Source organism: Zophobas morio, unplaced genomic scaffold (assembly GCF_036711695.1).
Source record: "Zophobas morio isolate AGI-343-1 ecotype UQ-CSIRO unplaced genomic scaffold, CSIRO_AGI_Zmor_V1 ptg000017l, whole genome shotgun sequence".
NCBI classification, from domain to species: Eukaryota; Metazoa; Arthropoda; class Insecta; order Coleoptera; family Tenebrionidae; genus Zophobas; species Zophobas morio.
Genome location: NW_026972122.1, coordinates 17,440,843 through 17,463,418, shown reverse-complemented (window position 1 = coordinate 17,463,418; position 22,576 = coordinate 17,440,843). Strand labels below are relative to the sequence as shown.

Sequence of the window (22,576 nt, the reverse complement as noted above, 5' to 3'; positions counted from 1 at the left end):
TTGCCACAAATCTTTTTAAGTGTTGCGCAAGTGATTGATTTGTGTCCGAAAAATAACTGCATTTATAATTATTCGGCCAAGTGCTTTTTTTGTTGTAAATCAATCAGTTTCCCAATTAGATTATAATTGTTTGGTCTTACTATTTGTTGTCTTAATTTTTCGAAGTTCATTTTTGTACACATTCAGATTTTTATTTCTTATTAATTTCTTGTGGTCATTTTTATAAATTCGTATATGAAAATTGAACTGTTGACGAACGAAAATCGAACAATAATACACGACAAGCGGGTGCCGAACTGTTCCAGAGATTATGGGTGTCATAAATTACACCCCAGCTTTCCTGAGTTTCAACCAGCTTACCAGTACTTCTCGTCTTTATTTTTCTACACGCAAACTTCTTGTGAAGACAATAACACGGCAAAATTAAAAATCCGACAGTTTTCATTTAGCAAACATCCCCTTAAGATGCAGTATTGTTAACCTTCCCGTTTCGTAAAATGCGGCAGATTCTCATGCCACTTCCTGCCACTGCATTGCTTTGCAGGAAAGAGCATTGTCGTGTGCGCGGCTGCTTCGTACGAGTTCTCAAAAGCTCTCGAGAATTTCCGCCTAAAGTCGACTATTTTCGTTTAACCTGCAATGACGAAAACTCAACTGCCCATAATATAATAAGTTCGTCCTTCGAACTGCTATTTTGTTAACTTAATATGTTGTGATTCTTATCTTTTCCATTTAACTTTTTGTATTTGAAACTGGTTGTGACACGACTTGTAAATAAAACGCGTTAATATCGAAGGTCTTCTTAAACAGCATAAAGGTTATAATCTAAAAGATTGGTTAATCTATAAAATAGATGATTAGTAGTGAGACAATAGTGTTAATGTAAAAGCTTAAACAAAGCTTTTTAAACCAGCAATAAAAAATAGGTTATCGATTCGCTAGTAACAATCTAGATCTTCCGTAAAATAGTGTGATAACGGATTATAGCGTATACAGTTTCGACAAAAAACAACTAAAATAACTTTAAAATTGTAACATTTTAACGCATCGTTAAATAAGAACAAATGAGTTTTTGGTAGTGAGGTTAGTTTTTATTTTTATAATCGTCCTTTGACTTTATGCCAAGTGACAAATTTCAGCACATATATTTTTTTAATTTTTATAGTTAGAATGGAATTATGCCAGGAGTTCCTTGCATTTATTGATTTTTTGATTAAGTTTAGTATAGGGTACCAGTATGTTAGTTTCTCAGTTATGAATAGGTAGGAACGTTTGTTTAAAACACTTTGCACTCTCTCAAAGATTTTTTTAGATAGTCATTTACTACTTCGTAATCTATTTTTGCAGATTTTTACATACATCAAATAATTGCTTGCCTTAAGAAAAAAACCTTGTAGTGCCTCTCGTTTATGGAATAATATACTAAATTAATATACACTAATAAATTAAAGTGTAATATAAGAATAAATATTAACGTTAAAACTGTGGTGCAGATTCTTATGTAATAACACAATTGGATACTAACATGTCTCAATTGGCGTTATGTAACTATACTAATAACGATAACAACAACAACAATGACAACACAAGTGAGGATTCTAGTCAACTACCAACTATTTATAGGTAAATATTAACACTTTTTTCAATAAGAGCACTTAGTGTAGAGTTTACAAGTCAAATATTTTGAGTTTTATGTAAAAGTACGTAAAATTAATATCACCGCAGATCACCAATTAAACAAACTTAAACACTAATGCAGTAAGTATACCAGAGTAATGTCAATCTAGGCTCCCAGAACACAGGACTGTTTATATTTAGGTATACATGATTCGGTCTCGTACGAAATGAAATAGAACATTTATTTTTAATGTAGTTTGTCTCCTCATATAAGTATATACTGAAGGTACATAGGATATTATCAAAAAAAATTAATCGAAACATTTTTTCAAGAGTTCAGTTTTCTAACAAGAAATAATTTCTATATTTAGAAAATTAATGTGTAGTTACTTAATGCAGTTAACTTGGTTGAATAGGCCATTATTTAATTCCATCAAAACAATTCTTGTAAATAGGACTATCCGTCTTAGGCTAACTAAGTTGAAATATTTCAACCCAATTATTACCTCACCCAAAATTAAACGTGTTTAAAAAACCTACTAATTTGGAAAAAATAAATCAATACTGCAAAAAATGTTAAAACAAGGGCATAAAAGTTAATAATGAGCAAACTTTATTGGTTAATAAACTTATTTTTTAAACGACTCTTTTTAATTCATAATTATTCACACTTTGATTGTTAATTATTGATTATTTCACAATTATTATTATTACATTCACAATTGTTCATTACCAATTAAATTACTTCGCAACATTTAACTTAGTCACCTATTACAAATTATTGGGAGAGCGCGAACGATTAAAAATTTGACTGACACTGATACTGTTGATTTTTTTTTACATTTTAACTTCATAATGAATATTGACTTGGACTGACATGGACAATGAACTATTCGATTCCTTATATAAAGACGAAAAATGCAGAATTGGAGTTCTCATGCTGCGATGTGACGCAGGTGTGGAAACGCGCCTTGCAGGTGACAGGATGTGGCTCTGGCGAATAATTTTCCATCGTGGACTTACGGCGATATCATAATAAATTTAATATTACGTAATGGTCGTATTGTTCGCGAGTTTCTCAAACAGTCTGATCATGTTCATCAGGGTAAATTAGCGCCTAGTAGACTAAATCAGTCATTGCGTTTCCCTATCAAATCAACAACCACCGGTCACGCGTGGCCTCTGGGGGGAGAGGGGGACAAAGTTAGAAGATTACAGCAGACCATCAGTAATTCTAGAAAATCGAATGTCGTTTCTTTTTGTGACCAATCTCATCAGTCCGTGTCAATCCCGGCCAATTCCGACTCACTGGGGGTTATAATAATATTTAAAAATAATAAAATCTAAACCACTTTGACTGAATTAACTAATTAATGTCCGATAATAAAAATTTGTGGTTATTTACACAATAATTTCGTCACTTCTCAATTAATAACGGCATCAAAATTTTAATGAGGTTACTATATTAATTTTAATATTAACACTGTAACACTAATTGTAATGTAAAGGTTTGCCTAAGTTCAGAAAAATTAAAAGATAAACCGTTTTTATTTCCCGAGCGCAAGCTAGGGAAATAAATGCTAGGATGCGTCCGGCTGTCAATATGTCGTCTGTCTATGTCGATTTTTATTAGATAAATACTCTCCGAAACTACTGGACTGATTGTGATAAAGTGCGTTTTTTATTAAAAATCCACCGCCTGTTGCTTTGTGTTTGAAAATCAAATTTCCCAAATATGCATGTAGTAATTGTTGTACAGTGCCAGTGGCAGAAATAAAGACTAAAAACAGAATTTTATGCAATCTTCAAAAATATTCAAAATTTAAACATGCCTCGCGAAAAGAAAGTGATTCTTGTATCAATATAACTTGGGTTAATAAAAGTTTTCCAACCACATACTGTAAAGTAAAACCAGAAGGTATCACGTTTACAGATTGAAGGTAAGCGGAGAAAAATGTTATTACCTCGGTGAGATTCGAACCCCACGCCTATCGCTTTCCGGGCAAGCATTGTAACCACTAGACCACGAGGCCACTTATCTTTCTTCGCTTACCAACGTGTTGTGCCGCCACACAGATATCACATCACAAGTAATATAGCCTAAGTTTGTTTTTCTTTTCCACTAAAAATTCGTATAGTCATGTGGCCGTACTTTATGTATAGATGTAGATGCTAAAACGTGTACCAAAATTTATCCGCACCAACAATGTGATGACGTCATCTCAAAATTTTGCACAGTGGTTTATGAGTTTTTACCTTAGACATCCAGGTTTTTGGAAAAATATACAATTAAATATATAACTCAACATTTTGCAATTTAATATTTTTAATTAATTGCAAAACCGAATGCTGTTAAATCAAGTAAATGTTTTATTAAGGTTTTAATCATAATCATGATAAATCGTTAATCAAAATTTATTCGTTTATACCCTTCCAAAAATTAATTATGTCATCTCAAAATTTTTTAAATCCTATCTACATAATTACTTCCTCACTGACTGACTGACTGACTGACTGACTGACTGACTGACTGACTGACTGACTGACTGACTGACTGACTTTTCCTCTTCCTCGATTGTCGTAAAAACATGTGCAAAATATTATAATTAAGACCCACCACTGACCCGGAAATGACCGGCATTCTAATTATTATTGTAGTTTATCAATGCATTAATATTATTTAGAATATGGAGGGCGATAAAAAATTAATGAATGAGACAGTCTATATTATTGATAGAATTAAGAACGCTTGACTTCATTTTCCCAAAAATTTGACTATACAGTATTGTTACTACACTGTATTACACTGCACCTGCCCAAAATGATATACGTGTGTCCTTGCTAAAATGTTGTTCACGTCATCAAAAAATTTTGTAATGGAAAAACTTACTTGAGATATATGTCATACTTCTTTGCCTTTATTTTAACATTGCACTCGCATATTTATTTTAGCTTACAGGGGTTATCCTAAACAAAATAAAATTTGCAGAATATTGTTTTATTTGTCAATAAAGCTGGATATGTTGTGCTGCACTTCAGGAGCGAGGGAAGTTCTGCTTAAATAACCTTGGCCAATTTTTTTTAAGTGTCCTTTATTTGTTATTGTCCGTGATATGATAGCATCAACTTTTTAATTATGAAGTCCATTTATTAACCAAGAAAATAATTTCACTAAATATACTACTTTTCGAATGCAATCTGTTTTTAAAATATTTGCAACGCCCAATAATTTTAGTAATTTCATATGCTTTATTCAAATACAACATTGCAAGCAATTTCTCAGTGTCAGAAATAAACTGATTTTACATGTATTAGCACAACAAAAATTATAAATTATGCAGTTGGATATTTCTAATTTTATTTTACATCAATTAATTAATATGAGATAAAATATAGAATAACATATAATATAACAAAATTTCGTGATGTAAAAAATCAAGATCCGTAGAAAAATAATGAACACTTAATTAATACTTGTCTTTGTAAGTTTCTAGTTGATTTAAAAACCTATGTAAAATTATATTAACCCAGAATTTGCCTTTGCATTAATTTTATTTAGAATAGACTGGGATTAATACACACAAGGTTATCCTATTTCTTTCCTTTTATATAGTAGCCCTCTATCTGTCATGCCCGAAGTGCCACTTTAAAGAAAAATTTTGTTATTTTTATAAATAATTGTTTATGTAATCTCTAAGTTAGTTGTTTATATAATTTGAACGTCCAATCTTATTTTTTAAGACGACCTATTTAAGCAAAATTGAAAATTGGGGTAGATTGTAAAACCACGGTTAAAAAAACATATCACGGGAAATTAATATTTTGGAATTTGATCAACTGCATTTTATTATGACGTTTTTTTATTAGCATTTTACTACATATATTCATGAAAAGTTTAAACACTTTTTAATGTAATGTTTCCGCAGTTTTGGAGATTATCTAACTATTTAGGACATCGCATTTTCTTATGTCGTAATAATAAAGCGTTCCTCCAAACAACCCTTAGACATCACTCGTAAAGTAACAGTAGTTTTAAAAATTTATTCAGAAGGGATGAATGTTAATGAATTGTGTTTTTCAAAAATAACTCTACTAGACTTATCCTACTTCTGCAGAATAATTACTATCAAGTGGCTTTGGGAGTCACTCTAAAGTCTTCTTCTTTCTAAAATTTTGGCAAACATTCAAACAAGTAAAGTACTTCCAACATTAGCCGAAAATTCCAAAAGCGCTATTAACCCCTGTCAAAGATTAATTAATAATCCTGAAACCACATCATACCAAGAATTTTAACATCCTCGGACATAACATGCCTCGGCGTGACGTTGACGCCTCGGCCGTTAACTTATCCTCGCGTGTTAAAATGCACTTACATTTTTTATTACTTAGATAACTATTACTTGTTTTCAAAACAATAAAAAATCGAGGCTGATAATATAACAAATTCGATTAAAAACGTTCTAACGTGCTTCAACCTTGTTTCTCCAGGTAAATTTACACAAATTGTTTATAGGAATCTAATGTAGATACTTTCCTTGGGAGCAATAGAACATACTGTTTCTGATTTAATAATTCTTAGAGTTTTCTTTTGAAAATAGCTTTATTGTAGGTATACCTACTGTTAAGTAGTGTCGATTCCAATAATTGGAACTAAATGATTAATTAGTAGATTTACTAGTGCTGTAAAAGCTAAAACCTTTTACTTAATTTTTGCTGGTACTTTTTAAAATGTTATCTGTAAATACCATAGAAATAAATACTGCTATGTACCGTAAGATGACAGAACTAAAGAGGTTATAGTTTTAATATAGTAAGTCATCATAACAAACTAAAAATGACATCAAAATAAGTAACAATATCATACGTCCCGAGAGACCACTTGGAAATTTGACACTTTTTATCAGATCATGGTTCAATTCTTGTGGAATGTGAAAATGTAGGTTTTCTGTTTCTAGTTATGTCCCTCCAAGTCATTTTCTGATATTTTACTGTTACTTTATCCATAGATAAAGAAAAATCAGACTTCTTGTCATACTGTGGCAGAAGAAACACCAAATTTCTTTCAAGTGCAATTTTGTACCGAAATTTGATAGCCCAAACCTGTTTTCTTGAGAACATTACATTTTTATGTATACACATACATGATATTAAAAACAAAAGTGTATTATTAGACCATAGTCACAGGTTTGGGCTATCAAATTTCGGTACAAAATTGCCCTTATATGAGATTTGGTGTTTCTTCTGCCACAGTATGACAAGAAGTCTGATTTTTCGCATCAAAAATCATTATTTAAATTAACTAGTAGTCACATAGAGAAATATAAGGAGTAACAGATATAATTCTAAAAAAATATATATTATATCCTATTTCTTCCATTATGTAGTAGGGTCCAATATGATGTTTTCTCAAGGTTTTGCAGCTTGTACAACGCAGAATATCACTCTCCTGTTTCTGTCTAGCGATTTTATTAGACCCATAAACCCGAAATTGCTGGGCTAATTAGTGTGAAATTTTAGGTGTTCTTCAATATTATCGTGTAGATGATAACACTAGTCATCTCATAATTTTGTAAAATAAATCTCACTAGAATTTATTTAGAGGGTTGCAAACTTTTTAATTTTATTCCAATCTTTAAATTTAAATTACTTTGCATGGGTAAACACATTGCCTGCCTGATTGTTACACTGTGATAAAATATTATCATTATCACAATTTTTTTGTAACTTGACTTACTCTTATGGAATTGTTTCGTTAATTTATTTCTTAGAGGTCTTCTTATTTATAGGTTTGTTAATGATGCTTTTTTTAAAAACTTTTAAAATATCATTATTATATTTATAAGTGATTAACTGATTAAGATTTGAGGACCCGCGTAGGTGTGTTGGCTTCGCGTCGATTCCCGCCGTTGGATGTTTGTATACATCTGTTTTTTTGGAATTGGGCCTCGGCCTGTTGAAAACTTAATTAATAAAAAAATAATTAATATATTATTATTATTATTATTATTATTATCTGTAATTAAATTTAATAATGTATCTAACTTTTTAGTGTAATGTATGTAGGTACATGCTATCGTACAGAAAATATAATTTGTCTTCGATATCGGGTGGTCACAAAATATCGCTTATTTGATTTTCTATTGATTAACATATTTATGTATCCCCTCTAGAAATCTGACGACTACGTTAAAAAATTAATGAACAAATGTTTATTAAAAATATGCCCTGAGATTCGTTTCATTTGCATTAGGATAATATAATTTTTTGTAATTTAGTTGTCAAATATCGACATTTCATATCCATTTTCTGTTAAAATCACTAGTGACAAAAAGTGACATTATTTTATCACTAGAGATAAAAAGTAATATCTGTCAAAATATTCAATTAACTTCAAGATAAGCAAATTTATTTATTATAAATATTAACAGTACAGTTTTTAAATGTTGCACCACTAATAGTAGATGATAATCCGCTAACGTTAGAGGATGTCTTCGATCAGCATGTGGACTAATTCACCTTTTCGACATCCACCAGCTACCCCAACTATCAAGGTAACCTACAGAAATTGGGATTATACAACAAATTCGATACATTGCCAGATAAAGATTGTCGTCTGCTTCTCTTAAAAATCTGCTGATGTCGTTTCTTCTACAGATTTTTTATTTTTTCGGTTTATAACCTTCAGTGTTTCGTTTTAAAGAAGCAATCAAGTATATAAATTTACTTATGTCTACATTTTGCTTTATTCCTATCGTTCATCGCAACAGTGAATATTGACTCCATACTGTAGACGATTTTTGGCTCTTTGCTTTTTCTGACGTAATTTTGACCTTCTTCAGCTGACACCAAGCTACACAGCGTTTGTAAGCCATTTCATACAATTCCTTCGACTTTGACTTTGACAGTAATAAATTTGAAATTGCTTCTTTGGCAACCTTTTCAATGTCGGACGGCATATCATCTTCTGAATCACTCATGTTTGTTAAGATTATTAATACTAATACGGCGTCACCCACAAAAACACTGATGAAATTAACGAAAACGTGTAACGTGTAATTTGTTTATTGCGTTTTTGCAAAAAGATGTAAATAGCAACGTTTTCATTTCGTATCAACGGAACACTGCAATCTACGATCCTTATTACGATTCGCAGTTAAATCAAAATTTTTTGAAAAAATATCTACAAATAAACACTAAATCACAAAAAATCTTGTATGCTATGCGAGGCAACAGTGTCTTTTATTACTTGACGTGTTGCCCCATCTCGGCTAACGCCTCGACGGACAATTTCACGTCGCGTGATAAAATGTGTCACTTTTGCCTCTTGCTGCATAACCAACTATTCTATTTTATGATTATTTACTTATACAAGAGAGGTAAGAAATTATTATCATTATTAGTGTTACATAACATTTCACTTTAAACATGCAGTTTAACATGCTGTTCTGTCTGTTATTTAATAATTTACTTCTCCTGTAACATGTCGGAGTCATCTTAAAAAATAAAGTTTACAAGCAAAATTTACGATTTATTTGAAGAACAACAAAATGCGCGTCTGTAAAATTTGTAGTTTGCAGCATAATGGAGGTTTTTAACATTTTTGATAAAACACTGACTAACACTGATTTAGAGATTACAGAATGTTAACAAAGGTTTATTTATTCATATCCTGCAAAAATTGCGACGTGATTTCAAAATTATATTAAATAAATCGTACTTGAAAACTGTAGAATGACATATTCGTTTACCTACTTATTATGGTTTAGTGGTCGATTCTTATTTTCAACTTTACACATTTTTGTAGAAAACCACAACTGCAATTATTTTACAATTTATCTCAGAAATATGCTATGGATTCGTTTGAAACTAACTTTGATATTTTCTTACAAAAAATATTTAATGAGGAAAACATGCATAAGGTGGTCACGCTTCAGGGGGCGAGCAAGTGTTGTTTAAATTCTTTTGACCAATTTTTAGTGTATAGCTAACGTACATACTTTGGCAATATTAAACTTATTAGTTCTAAATATGTGATTACGAACAAGTTGATATTTGGAAATGATGGAGCAAATGCGGTGATCATCCATTTTCAATTAATTTTGTAGTGATAGTTTTTTTGTGGCTTGGTAAAACGATTGTGAACTACAGCAATTAACTCCTTAATTCGATGTAACAAACTTGTCAGTTAAAAACTGGGATGCAATTAAACAAATTCTCCCACTTGGCTGATTACAAATTTTCGTTTGGATCATTTCTTTTCACGAAGCATGAATGTAGTCTGATAAATGAAAACTATCTTTTGAATAAAAAGTCGTATATCATTTAAACGATTTTAACATTTAAAGGAGAAAAGGAAGACCCAAAGAAACGCTATTTTATTTTAAAACGATTTGTAGAACTATTATTAAATAATACATTTTAGAAATCTGTAAATTGTAAAATTTTCGCGGTACCATTGTAGTACAAAACATGTGTAAACAAGTTTTTAAATTCACAAATTAACCGAATAAATTTAAAAATATATATAATAAACGCGCAGTAAATAAATTAAATACGTGCGATCACTTTCAAGTATTCAGGTTCCACTTTAATAATAAATTAAAAAAGACATAATTTTTCAGACTAAAAGTTAAAAAATTAAAGTGCAACGTACCTAAATTTTTAATATAATCTTAAGTATATTTTAAATTTTTACAGATATGAAATACGAAATTTTCTTATAAATAGAACAAACACTAAAACAGGAACCAAAAAGTTGCATATTATAGTGTTTACATTTCAGGTATGTATTTGCAATTATTATTGTATTTAGCTTACGCAAAAACAGTAGCTCTTTTAGTATTGAACTGTTAACATTGTAAATCAGATAGCATATTAGAAATACTTCCATTGTCAGAATTCCTTTTAGTTGCAAGCTTTATCATCTGATGAGTTAGTTATTAGTAAATAGGTAGCAACAAGTGGGGTAAATAATTTAATAACTATCACTTATTTATTGAATCCATAACATACTGGTAAGTCTCAACATTTCACTTTTGAATTTCTCTAACATTTTATTAATTTCAAAACTCAACACCTGTAAACCATCATTACGTCTAGAACTAAAAATACAATTCTACATTTTTTTTGTACTAAAATAACATTGCAAATTACTACCTTTACATAACTATTAATTAGCGTAATACTAATTATTATGTTATCAACTTTTGCTTCAGAATTCCAGATGCATGTAATGTTGCATCAAATCTACCTAAATATTGGCAATAAATTGAGTTTGTTCATTGAATTTGACTGATATTTGTAATGAAAATTACAATAACTATAATGATTTCAGTCAAAGCCAAAACTAGTTAAAAAGATATCTATTAATATACAATATGGAAAAATAACAAACTCAAAGACTCTGTCTAATTAGTAATTAAATTAGATGGTTTTGCTATTCCAGAAATCGGACTAGTGAGGATAGCCTTCAAGTCGCTCATAGGCTCGCGTCCTCGCTTCATTTTGTGAAGGTTAGGTTGCAGTTTAAGTAACTAAGCCTGAATGTACGTTAACAAATATTGTTCTCTCAAATTTTTCTCCATAAAACTGAGTTTGCAATCCGATGATCTTTGCGTTTTCTATCTAATGAACGCCGCTTTATATGCGTGAATTTAAAGAAAAACTAACACATTTTTGTACCGTCTAGTTAGCCACCTGAAGTTTAGCGCTCCAACGGGAGGTTCAGGTGCATCATTGCACTGGCGATTTGGTCTAAGTATTACCCGCAAGAGTCCGGTCTATGACTGTTACAGGTCACACCAAATAGGTAATCTGAGACAACGTCGATACTCCGTGCAACTTTTTAAATTTACTAACTTCTGCTAAATATACAGTTTTAAATAAAATCAAACATTTGTCTTTCTTATTATTGTTATACCCTGCAACATTTTAAATCCAGTAACTTTTTCTTGACGCATTTCTCATATTTTGTAAAATAGCATAACATCTGAACGATATTCGTAATTGAATAAAATCAAATAAATAAATATTCGTTTAGAATTCATGCTGTCGAAAATTATTCTTGTCATACCTCTAATTCCAAAAATAAGACTATTTACCTAAAGAGTTAACACGAAAATGTTTTCATAAAAGGTAACATTTCAAATTTAAGTAGTACTTTCATATTCAAATAAATTATAGCATTCTCTTTAGGAAGTTTTCGATTTCTCAATTTGTAAAATCACTGAACATTTTGAGTTAACAGACAGTTTTTAAGTAAAACTAACAACATTATATACTGTTGTTTCTCGACGAATTACCAAGTGCTGGTTCAGTTAAGATTTATTCGTTTCTTATGTGAATATATCTGAGCTCAAATTAACTAGCATTTGATATGCTGAATTTAAAAGTAAAGGATCTAACGATTTCATAGAACCTTGATTTTTTTATAATTACATAAATATAATGACGAAATGAAGAAAATTACCTACGCATTAATTTAAAAAACACCAGACAAAATCTAATCAATATAGATCTTTGATACAGAATTTCGCTTAATCATTTTGTTACCACAAAAATCCCTGTACCGAAACATCAAACATCAAGGTCACTTCACATTATATGAAAAAATATTATTATTCTAATATTTTCCTACAACCGTCTATTGATGTTTTTAAAACGACAAAAAACAAATTGTATATGCATTAATTTAAGAAATAAGTGTATTTCAAAACAACGTTCATTAAATAATGGAATTACCCATGCATTTTTCTAGTAACTCCAAAACAGAAAACCTGACTTTTGTGACATTAGTAACATTAATTTTATCAAAGATTTCAACTACTTTGAAAGAGTTTTACAAATAATGTCCTTAATACAACTGCTTGTAATATTCATTCTCAAATACAATATTTCAGTCTGAATATCGGAATCTTTTGAGTCAATGTCACGGATATCAAGTATGTACAATATCTAAACATTGCCTGCTTTTTGTTTGTTTTTCACTGCTGTGACAGTTTACTAGAAAACAAAATTTTCGCTTTGTATTCTATTGTATTTTTGTTAATTACTAGATTTTAATGAATTTGTATGTAACAATTTGATTCAAGATTTTTCGGAAAAAAGCACCTTATAAATCGTTTGTATGTTTCACCACACCCCGATACGGTAAAGTAGAAGTTTTTAGTTTTCAGAGGGCCTTAAAAATAGTTTGCTCTTTAAAGAAGAGATGATACTGGCAAAATACTAGTTGCGTAAGTCTTTATTCACTAGAACATTAAATAAATAAGGAAAATAAATATTTTTAAAATGACAATGATAAATAATAAATAGCTTAGTTAAGAATTTAAAGTCTTTGCATTTGAATGATTCAATAATTATCTAAATTCAAAAAGCTGTTTTGTTAGGAACATGTCATATTGTTCGTAAGTTTCTTGAAGAGTCTGATCATGTCAGTCAGATTAGATTAGCACCAATAGGTCAGAGTAGTGTAGGTCACTTTCCAAGTGATGCGCGGATAAATGGTCGGTAGTTACGCTAGACTTTTGGGGATGGGGTGAGATTAGAGAATAATAGCAGACTAATTTGTAAAATTCTAGAATCTCGAAAGTTGTTCTGTTAATCTAATCAATGCATATCATTACTTGGTCTTAGTACCCGTAATGATAGAAGTCTTGCCTGAATGCCGGTCATTTCCGGGTCAGTGGTGGGTCATAATAATTATTATTTTTCATTTTAAAATGTATTGACGCCAATGACTATTACAAAATTCAACAAGGTTAAAGGCAAACCAAAATTATCTTTCAACTATAGGTATAGAGTGTTCTATTTTTTAAAAATACTTGGGTGTTTGAATAGGTTTTCTGTAGATATTTTTATATATCTTAATTGTTCTCTTCTAAGAATTTGCAAGCATACACATTTTAAAATTCCGATGGGGCGTTACCAAGCTATTTCAATCTATCTAATTTTTTAACAATGCAAAGGTTTGCAGACAAAACCGCAGTACAATTATATATTTTTAGCAAATTGTGTTGCAATATTTGATGGATAGATAAAGTGGTGTGCGCCTGATTCTAATGCAAATAGACTTGAGTTTTATTAATGTAAAGTTTACAAAAAAAAACTAAAATGGTAAAATTTCAAATATTCAGCCCTCAATTTTTTTTCAGGTATGACATCCTGCACTTTATTACAGTAATGTTTTTTGTTCTTCTCGTTTTTCTTATTGACTATGTTCATACCCAAAGTTTTAATTATTTTTTTCACGGACATCTCATAATATCGAGAATTTTACTTCTTAACGTATCGTGACTTGAAAACTATGACAATAAATAAACAAAAACGTGTGCTGCAACCGCTAAATTTTTTGTGATGCGTAAGAGATGATTCCCGATAGCAACGATGAAAGACGTATGTTCTTTGTAGAGATGTACCGACTATAGTCGGCCGACTAGTCGGCTTTGTCAAAACCGGTTAAAATTGGTTTAATCGACCGAAAATTGGTGCCAAAGTGTAGATAATCTTCCGCTAGTTACGATTCTGAAATCGCCGTCACGATATCTGGTCCAATAAACACGCAAAGCGAATTCAAAATTTTCAAAAATTTTCCAAAAAAGTGGTTAAAGTTGGTTAAGTATTGTATAAACTGCCCTAAATTGTGTTATTCTTTATTTTTGTACTGAGTTACTACAAAAAATTAAATGTTAAAATTATCCAAACAAATTTAACACATTTTTTGGAAAACAAAGAAACTTTAGTTATTCCTTTTATTAAAATAAAACAAGTTTTTAAGGTAGTCAGAGAAATAGAAAAAAAAAACACACTGTCTGTTGCATTTATAAACCGGTTTTAGCAAAGCGGAACAGTCGGCCGACTATAGTCGGTACATCTCTAGTTCTTTGGCATAAGCTCGTAAAAGAGGTCTAATTTTATTGTTGATCAGAAGATCCCGTAGGCCATCTTACAAGGCATCATGTTACTATTCACCTAAGTAAGATGTAGATGATCTAAATAACATCTATAAAGACGCAAACTTGATGAACAGTCATGTCGTAAGCAAAAAATCTCGATATTTTGGGGGCTGTTAAAAAAATGAAAAATCGTAAAAACCTTCAGTCTTAAGCATAGAAAATACTTAACAAGGAAGAAAGATAATGAAGAACAGAATAAAGTGCAGAACAAAATATAGGGCATCCTATTTGAAAAGACTGATGATATATGGATATTTGATAAACATCATGTATTTCAGATTTTTCTCCCAGCGCTCAAGACTCGATTTTGCGAATAAGTACAGCAATAAAGTGAATTTGTTTATTTAACCATAAAATTTAGCAGTACTACAAATATACCAGAAAAATGAACAATTTCAAAAATAAAATATGTGTGTAAAGCTTATGAAGAGAATAATCAGAATGTATAAAAATAATAGATATTTATTTTATTAGGAGTTTAAGTGATACTTTATGTGGCGAGTATGGACGATTAAACGCCGAGTGATAGCGAGGCGAATTAAGTCCATACGAGTCACATGAAGTCACTTAAACTCCGAATGAAATACAATATTTTATTTTCAAACGATTAATCTTCGTTTGAAATGATTATTTCCTATCTTCTTGCTTCATTAACGAATTGCCTTGATTTCACTTACCATGGTTACTATGGTTGACAACCACTATGATTTTCACATATTTATACTCCGGCGGAGTATAAATGTTTTATTTATACGCCGGCGGAGTATAAGTAGTACTTATACGCCACTCAAACACGGTGTCATAGAAATGAGACTTAAACCCCGGTAAGAGCGTCATATAAGTGTCAGTTATACAGCGTGTTATTAAAAGGTACGTACAAAATAAAATCGGCAATTGGTCTCGAAGTATGGGTGCTAAAAGTTAAAAAAAGTTCAGGTAAAAGTGTTCTCCTTTTAGAGATAAAAATTATTAAAATTTATGTCTAAATTCGTTGTACGCCTCTGATAAAAACATCATCTCTCGTTTCTATAGCAACATTTAGTCTTGACAAAAGTTTTATTGTTACAGTTGCTAGGGTTTATTAAAATAGATTAACTTTACCTATTTATCTTTCAGTAGCGTCTAAAAAGGTTGGATAAGGGTTAATTTTCCCCTTATAATTTTGATAACACAAAATAAGTTTTTCAGATTTCTTAGACCTCGCGAAGAACTGTAAATTTTGTTGTACGTACCTTTCAATAACAGCCTGTATGACGTTTGAAAATAAAAATAATTTTATATATAAAAAAAGTTGTATATTGTTCCTCAAAAACAAAACATGTTGTATAGTTGAAAATAATGCGCAAGCATAGAAAGAAAAATTAATTAAAAGTAATATTGCAAATCAAAGTAAATATGCATAAAAAGTAATAATTTCAGTATCTGCTGCTCACCGAGCTTTATAATTTTAGTCGTCTACTTTTTTTATATCTTATCTCATATATAAATATTTTGATTTAGAAAAGTTAGAAGGCCTTAAATACTTGCAGCGTCGTTCAGTGTTTGGAGATCCTGTAGTATGTTAAAATGATTAACGAAATTTTCTAACAAAGATTTGTCTACATATGTTGCTTGAATTTTGATCACCTTTTTTTTCTAGTTTAAAACAACGTATGACATAAATATGAAATTTAAAACTTTACGACTAAATTTACAGTTTTAATTAGTCTTGTCTCGAATTCAGCATGCAAGTATTGAATCTCAGTAAGTAGGCATTACATTTTACATTCCATAATAGGTACTGGACTGGACAGAGTTTGGCAAAATTGAGCGTTAAATCATGTTCAACGGCTAATGCACTGCTCAAATTAATTAGCGGAACAGTTCTTGTCATCTTTTTTTCCTTTCACGACCTTGTCTAAACATTTTTCTGACTCTCATGAAGCAACTCCATGCTCTGTGGATTTCTAAAAGGCTACCTTGAAGTTCTCCTGCTAGTGAACACGATGCGAGCAAGGCTACTGTCGTATTAGATGCATAACTTATTGTCACAAGACAAACGTTTGACAAAAAACGATGTTTCAATTTCTGTATAGCACTACAAATTACAGTTTCCCATTTTGATTTTTGTAATCGCTAAATGTTATCAACGATTCCTCAAGTCTGCTGAACACCACCAAGATGGTTTACACTAACTTATTTACCTACAGAATGTAACTTTTAACATTGTCATGTTTGATTTTTATTGTGTTTTCCTAGAAAAAGTCCTAGTTTGGCAAAAAAGTGTTCCGCTAATTAATTTGAGCTGTATAATATAAATTTTTAAACGTACCCAAAATATGCTCACAATGAATAGATATAACAGTGAATGGAGAAACCAGTCAATAGAAATTTCAGAGTGATGACTTAATCGGCTGTTTTTTATTAAAAAAAAATAATAATAATAAAAAGAATGAACCCTTTAGACAATGCGATTGTGAAAAGCTTATTACTATTTACTATTCAAGAATTTATTTTGTATGAAACGTTAACTATACCTATGATTTGCATAAAGTTGATATTTTGGACTATATTTGTACATACGTGATTTTTATTTTACAGTATATCAAACTGTTTCCGTAAGGCGGTAGTGGACTTTTAAAGGAAGTGATAGTTTCGTTTATAAATAATAATCATTCTACATTTTGCTTTTGTACACCAACGTGATACAAATCTTCAGTTTGTCCGATTTAGCACATTTTTTCAAATGAATTAAGTATTTAACTCTTGATGGTATTTATCTTTATACAAAACTGAAAGTGATTAAAAATGATTTACAGTGCAGAGTCTTCAACAAATACCAAGAATTTAATTTAGCTGCGACTTCCAAGGTATCGCTCACCAAATCTAAGGCTGGTATACTCATTTCTGGTTTAACTGTTGCTAAAATTTTAGGTTACTTCTTTTTGATACATTACATTTGTGAAATAAAAAAAGTAAAAACAATGAATTATTATTCATTTGTTCAATTCAATTAGGAGTATTATTTAATTATTCAAGAAATGGCAGCTCTTTTTCTTGTTGAAAAGTAATCGCTGTAGAGATTATTAGCTACAGAAAATATAAAAACAAAGAGCAATAAAAAAACTGTCTCCACTGTTTGGCAATGGCATGGACTCTAGTGTACTTCAAATAAATATAAATTAAGAGTAATTAATAAGATAATTTATACAGAGCTGAATAATCCTTCAAATATTTACAATAGTAAATACATATATAATTTACTCTTGTGACTAGACCTGCGACAACCCGTACTTTTGATAGTTTTCATCGTATTTCTGTTAATTTCAATTAAGATATAAATAATATAAATAAACAATTATTATGTATATAATCTGGGTTAAAAATGGTTTAAGGCTATTTTTAGCGTACATAATTTTGCAAAAACTGCCTTATCTGTAAAACCAAAAGCACAATACTAGTCACGGTTTACTTATGTCAATAAGTACTTAGCTAGAAATACTGCATTTCTTTTTAAAGAAAAAAACTTTACTGAGATTGCGTTTTGAAAAATATTTTTACATTAGAATTATAACTGGTATGAGGCTGGCATTTTCATTTATACTGCTTTGTGCTACAGAGTATCATATAGGTAGAATCCTGCCTACTAGGCCGTTTTTCCTACAATTTTTTTTTTAGTGTCTCAGTAAAGGGTGTCAAGTTTGAACTGCAACGATCATTGTAACTGTAAAGGAATATTCACATTTTACTATTAAATTTTGACGGATTAAAAGAGCATCCTATTCTAATAGAATGCATGTTCCATTCCTTATTATTAAAATCAAATTATTAGTCAAATATTCTCTTAGTGAAACACCCGTAACAACTGAGATGACCTGTGAATGATATGTTAAGTAATAATAAATGACTAAAATAAAATATTTTAGGTGTAGAGCACCGATAGCAAGCTTGGACTGCATGGAAGAATTCAGTGCTGGAAGCGCACTCAGTGCACTAACGGAACGTTCAGGTGAAGGGGGCATAACCAAAGAACAGTTATTATTGAGTGGACTTACACATTCAGCACCAAATGCTCCTCTGCAGCTTGGAAAACAAACGACAGTAGCTCCTGGTCTAAGATATCGCAATTTAGGGAAAAGTGGTTTAAGAGTTTCTAATATTGGGTTAGGTACTTGGCCTACATTTGGTCCCAATGTCACTGAAGAACAAGCCGAACAGATTATTGTTCTTGCCGTCGAAAGTGGAATTAACGTTTTCGATTTGTCTGAAGCCCATTCAGGTGAACTCCTACTTTTTTTGGGAAATACTGGAAAGCCTTAAAATATTTCATTTTCATTTTAGGAACTAGGGCCGAAGTTGAACTGGGAAGAATTTTAGCTCGAAGAGGATGGAAGAGAACTTGCTACATTGTAACTACAAAGATTTATTGGAGTACGCGGTAAATTTTGTTTCAAAGAAATAAACAAATTGGATTAATTTATATTGTAGGTCCGAAGAACGGGGACTATCACGAAAGCATATAATTGAAAGTGTTAAAGCTAGTTTGGTAAGGCTTCAGTTATCTTACATTGATGTGGTAATAGTTCATAAAGCAGATCCGATGTGTCCCATGGAAGGTAAAAAAAAGAAAAATCAAAGGCGTCGAATAAAATACATTTTGTAGAAGTGGTAAGAGCAATGCATTATGTAATATCTCAGGGATGGGTTATGTATTGGGGAACAGCGAGGTGGTCCCCCGTTGAAGTGATGGAAGCGTATACTAACTGTCGTCAATTTAACTGCGTTACACCTATAGTCGAGCAAACAGAATATCACATGTTTTGCAGAGAAAAGACAGAACTGTATATGCCTGAATTGTACAACAAAATTGGTGTTGGTATGTATTTACTTTAGACATATCATCGGCAAAATGTAATGTGTATTTGTAAACTGTGCAAAAAAATACATTTCCTAACTCGGAATCTCGAACAGTTTTTTCACAATGATAGATAGGTACGTCATTCATAGTTGGAGATGCATATATGTTGCACAAACGGTAAATGTAGGTACTACTTAAAAAATTCTTGTTATAAAAAAATACTCCTAAGTATTATTTTCGAATTTGGTGTTGCTATTGTTACTATATTTCCGTACGATGCGCGATGTATAGTACCAACGTTTCATTTATGTACAATAAAATTTTATAATGTCATTTCGAGGGGTTGGCTAAGCTGTTTACCAACTGAGTATCCCACCGGCTTGGCACGTGTCGACTTTATTCAACCAGAAGAAGGGTAGCTAAGATGCGCTAAGAACCGCTCAGATTACTAGTCTTCTATCTGGCCGGTTTTAAAATTGGAATTTATGGTGGGTATGGAGTAAACTGAATCAAACCATCATAAAATTTTATTGCACACAAATGAAACGTTGCTACTTTACTTAGTTTGCTTTTATCAAAACAGTAAACTAAAATTATTTAAATTTGGATATAATCAACTATCTTCTAAATGTTTTGAAATATAAACATAGATTTAAGTTTATATTTACAGAATTTCTTTTGTACAGCTCGCAACAAACTATTGAAGCTAATCATCGTTAATATATAAAAAAGTTCATTCAAATTTTTGAAAATGCTGAACATTAAAATCATAAATGATTTTATAAATTTTTAATAGGTTTGATGGCTTGGTCACCGATATCGATGGGACTGTCTCAAGGAAAAGAAGAAGGCAGCGTGCAGTTGTTCTCTAGATCTAGTTTTCGAAATAAGTACAGTTCATTCTCATGGACTGAAGATGAAACTGCGACAGCTAATAAAGATGGATACAACTGGATGAAAGATAGAATCCAACCGGAAGAGACACGCCGACAATCTGAAAGAATTAGAGAACTGAATGCTGTAGCAGAAAAGTTGGGTTGTTCGTTGTCCCAACTAGCCATAGCATGGTGTTTAAAAAATGAATCTGTACAATGTTTACTTCTAGGAGCAAGCACAGTAATGCAGTTGTATGACAGCATACAATCTTTACAGGTTTTTATCAAGTAATTTGTTGACTATTTTGATATTCATTGTATTATTTTAGCTTGTACCTAAATTAAACACCAATATGGTAGCAGAAATAGAGCGTATTTTAGAAAACAAACCGACTAGGCCACCAATGGTGTCAACTCTGGCGCTTAGATGACAATCAATGTGCCCCCCTGGTTCCATTGGGTAATTTCATTTCCTAAAACACACGATAATTTAAATTGTGTCCAATTTCAGTGGTCAGGGAGGCACGAGTAACACTGAGAGTCCGAAAGAAGACGACGTTAGCAATGCAGATACAGAAACTAAAGACAGCCAAAAACTTCCTTTTTGCGAAATTCAGTGACAAAAAGTTACCGAGTTTGTCAAAACTCGTAAAATCAAAACCCCTGAAGAGAAACCTTACAAGGAGAAAGTTAGATGGAGTTACAGCCCAGATGAAGGTCCAAAGTGTACGACTGAAACTTTTTCAACTAAAAAAAAAGACAAAAAGACAGCTCATAGTCCTGTGCAAGTATGAAATAAACAAAAATCTTATGGTGAGATTTTGATCTGAATTATGTGATGAAAATGTTTTTTGTGAATCTTTACGTTTGGACGCTTTCTAAAAAATTTCTTGTTAAAATTAAACAAGTAGCTATATAAATATGGACTCAAAACTCTTTATTAACTTTAAGAAAATGGAACGCGATTTCTAGATGCGATAAGCTTATGCATTTGCATTTTGATACGAGCCTTTCAAATTAATAAGTTTAAATGGTGTTGTAATAACTACCAGTTTCTCTACAAAATACTTAATTATAGGGTCATTTGCACAAAAATTGAGAACAGGAATTTCACAAAAAGCAATTAGCTATTGAAAAAAAACATCACTTAGCATCCATTATTAGTTTATTATGTTAACCACAGTAGGTACAAACATCCGGAATCTCTCTTTTACATAATAACTTCATTTTTGTTGGTAAACGTTTAGCTATTATTTGTAAATTTAAAACTTTATTACAACTTTTCTTGAGTTTTCCTTACAAAAAAAAAATATGAATTTAAAAATGTTTTGAAGATAAAATTTTCTTGATGCTGCACATTTTGTAGAAAATTTTATTATATATCTACATATTAGCACTTTTAATATTGTTTCGTAATTATTATGTAATAATTATGAAACGCACGAAATAGTGTGATAGTGTTAATTTAGAGTATTTTTAAACTAAACTTGTGATGAAATACAAGTATGTTGCTATTCAAACATGACGAATTCTACGGTATATCTTAAAAACGTTACTAAATTTTCAAGAAACATATTATTATCGTAAAATTACCTTACCTACTGGTTATTTAACTCTCTATTGAAAAATGGTATCTTTCCCACGTTTTGTAATGTTAAGTGATATTAAAGACATACATTTAATAACTAAGTACTCCAGAATGGTTTCTTGTAGACTTTATTAAAGATAACTCAATATAATTTTGAAAAAAACAAAATATCGACGACATTGAATTAAAAGTTAAATACTGATGTTTGTAACTTTCGGACTTCCTTCACCAAGCAATACGTATTTTCTAAGAATTCGACACAATTAGAAAATATGTTTAAAAATTTCACTCAATCTTTCCAAAATACTTTTTTAAAATATGTGACGAGCAGTTTGTCGGGATAACTACAGTGAGACAATAGGTATTTATTACTGTAGAAAAAACATTTTGGTAGAAGTTGTATAAATAAAAATTGGCTTAAAAATTACTCCTCAGTATTTGAATTGACATAAGTAGAAATTTGTTTCGTCCGTTATTATTACATAGTATTTGCTATATTAATACCATTTATTACCTATTATATATATTTTAGTAATTTATATCCTTTTCATGTTCACCTTGCAATTGCTGCTCACTTCAATATACACATATTTAAAATTAAAAGAAAAAGGTAATAAAATCATGACAGCATGTTCTAAAGGATTAGATTTAAAAAAATAAGTACATTAGATAGTATGCAGATTAATGGTTTAATGAATGTCTTCAC

General features: G+C 30.7%; 1 protein-coding gene across 1 annotated transcript; it reads left to right on the top strand.

Annotated features, from left to right (window-relative positions):
- The first annotated feature begins 649 nt into the window (after window positions 1–649).
- On the top strand, window positions 650–21,495 carry Hk (Hyperkinetic). Its single transcript, XM_064057541.1, has 8 exons — window positions 650–1,623; window positions 18,476–18,828; window positions 18,891–18,987; window positions 19,038–19,165; window positions 19,213–19,425; window positions 20,204–20,559; window positions 20,612–20,742; window positions 20,794–21,495. The coding sequence occupies exons 1-7, from the start codon at window positions 1,526–1,528 to the stop codon at window positions 20,711–20,713; spliced, it is 1,347 nt and encodes a 448-aa protein (XP_063913611.1). The 5' UTR covers window positions 650–1,525; the 3' UTR covers window positions 20,714–20,742; window positions 20,794–21,495.
- The last annotated feature ends 1,081 nt before the right edge of the window (window positions 21,496–22,576 follow it).

What these genes read in the sequence shown, in the direction of transcription:
- Hk (XM_064057541.1), top strand. Translation starts at nt 1,526, where the DNA reads ATGTCTCAATTGGCGTTATGTAACTATACTAATAACGATAACAACAAC. An exon ending in TTTGTCTGAAGCCCATTCAG is followed by an intron (nt 18,829 to 18,890) that starts GTGAACTCCTAC and finishes TTTTCATTTTAG; the next exon opens with GAACTAGGGCCGAAGTTGAA. An exon ending in AAGATTTATTGGAGTACGCG is followed by an intron (nt 18,988 to 19,037) that starts GTAAATTTTGTT and finishes TTTATATTGTAG; the next exon opens with GTCCGAAGAACGGGGACTAT.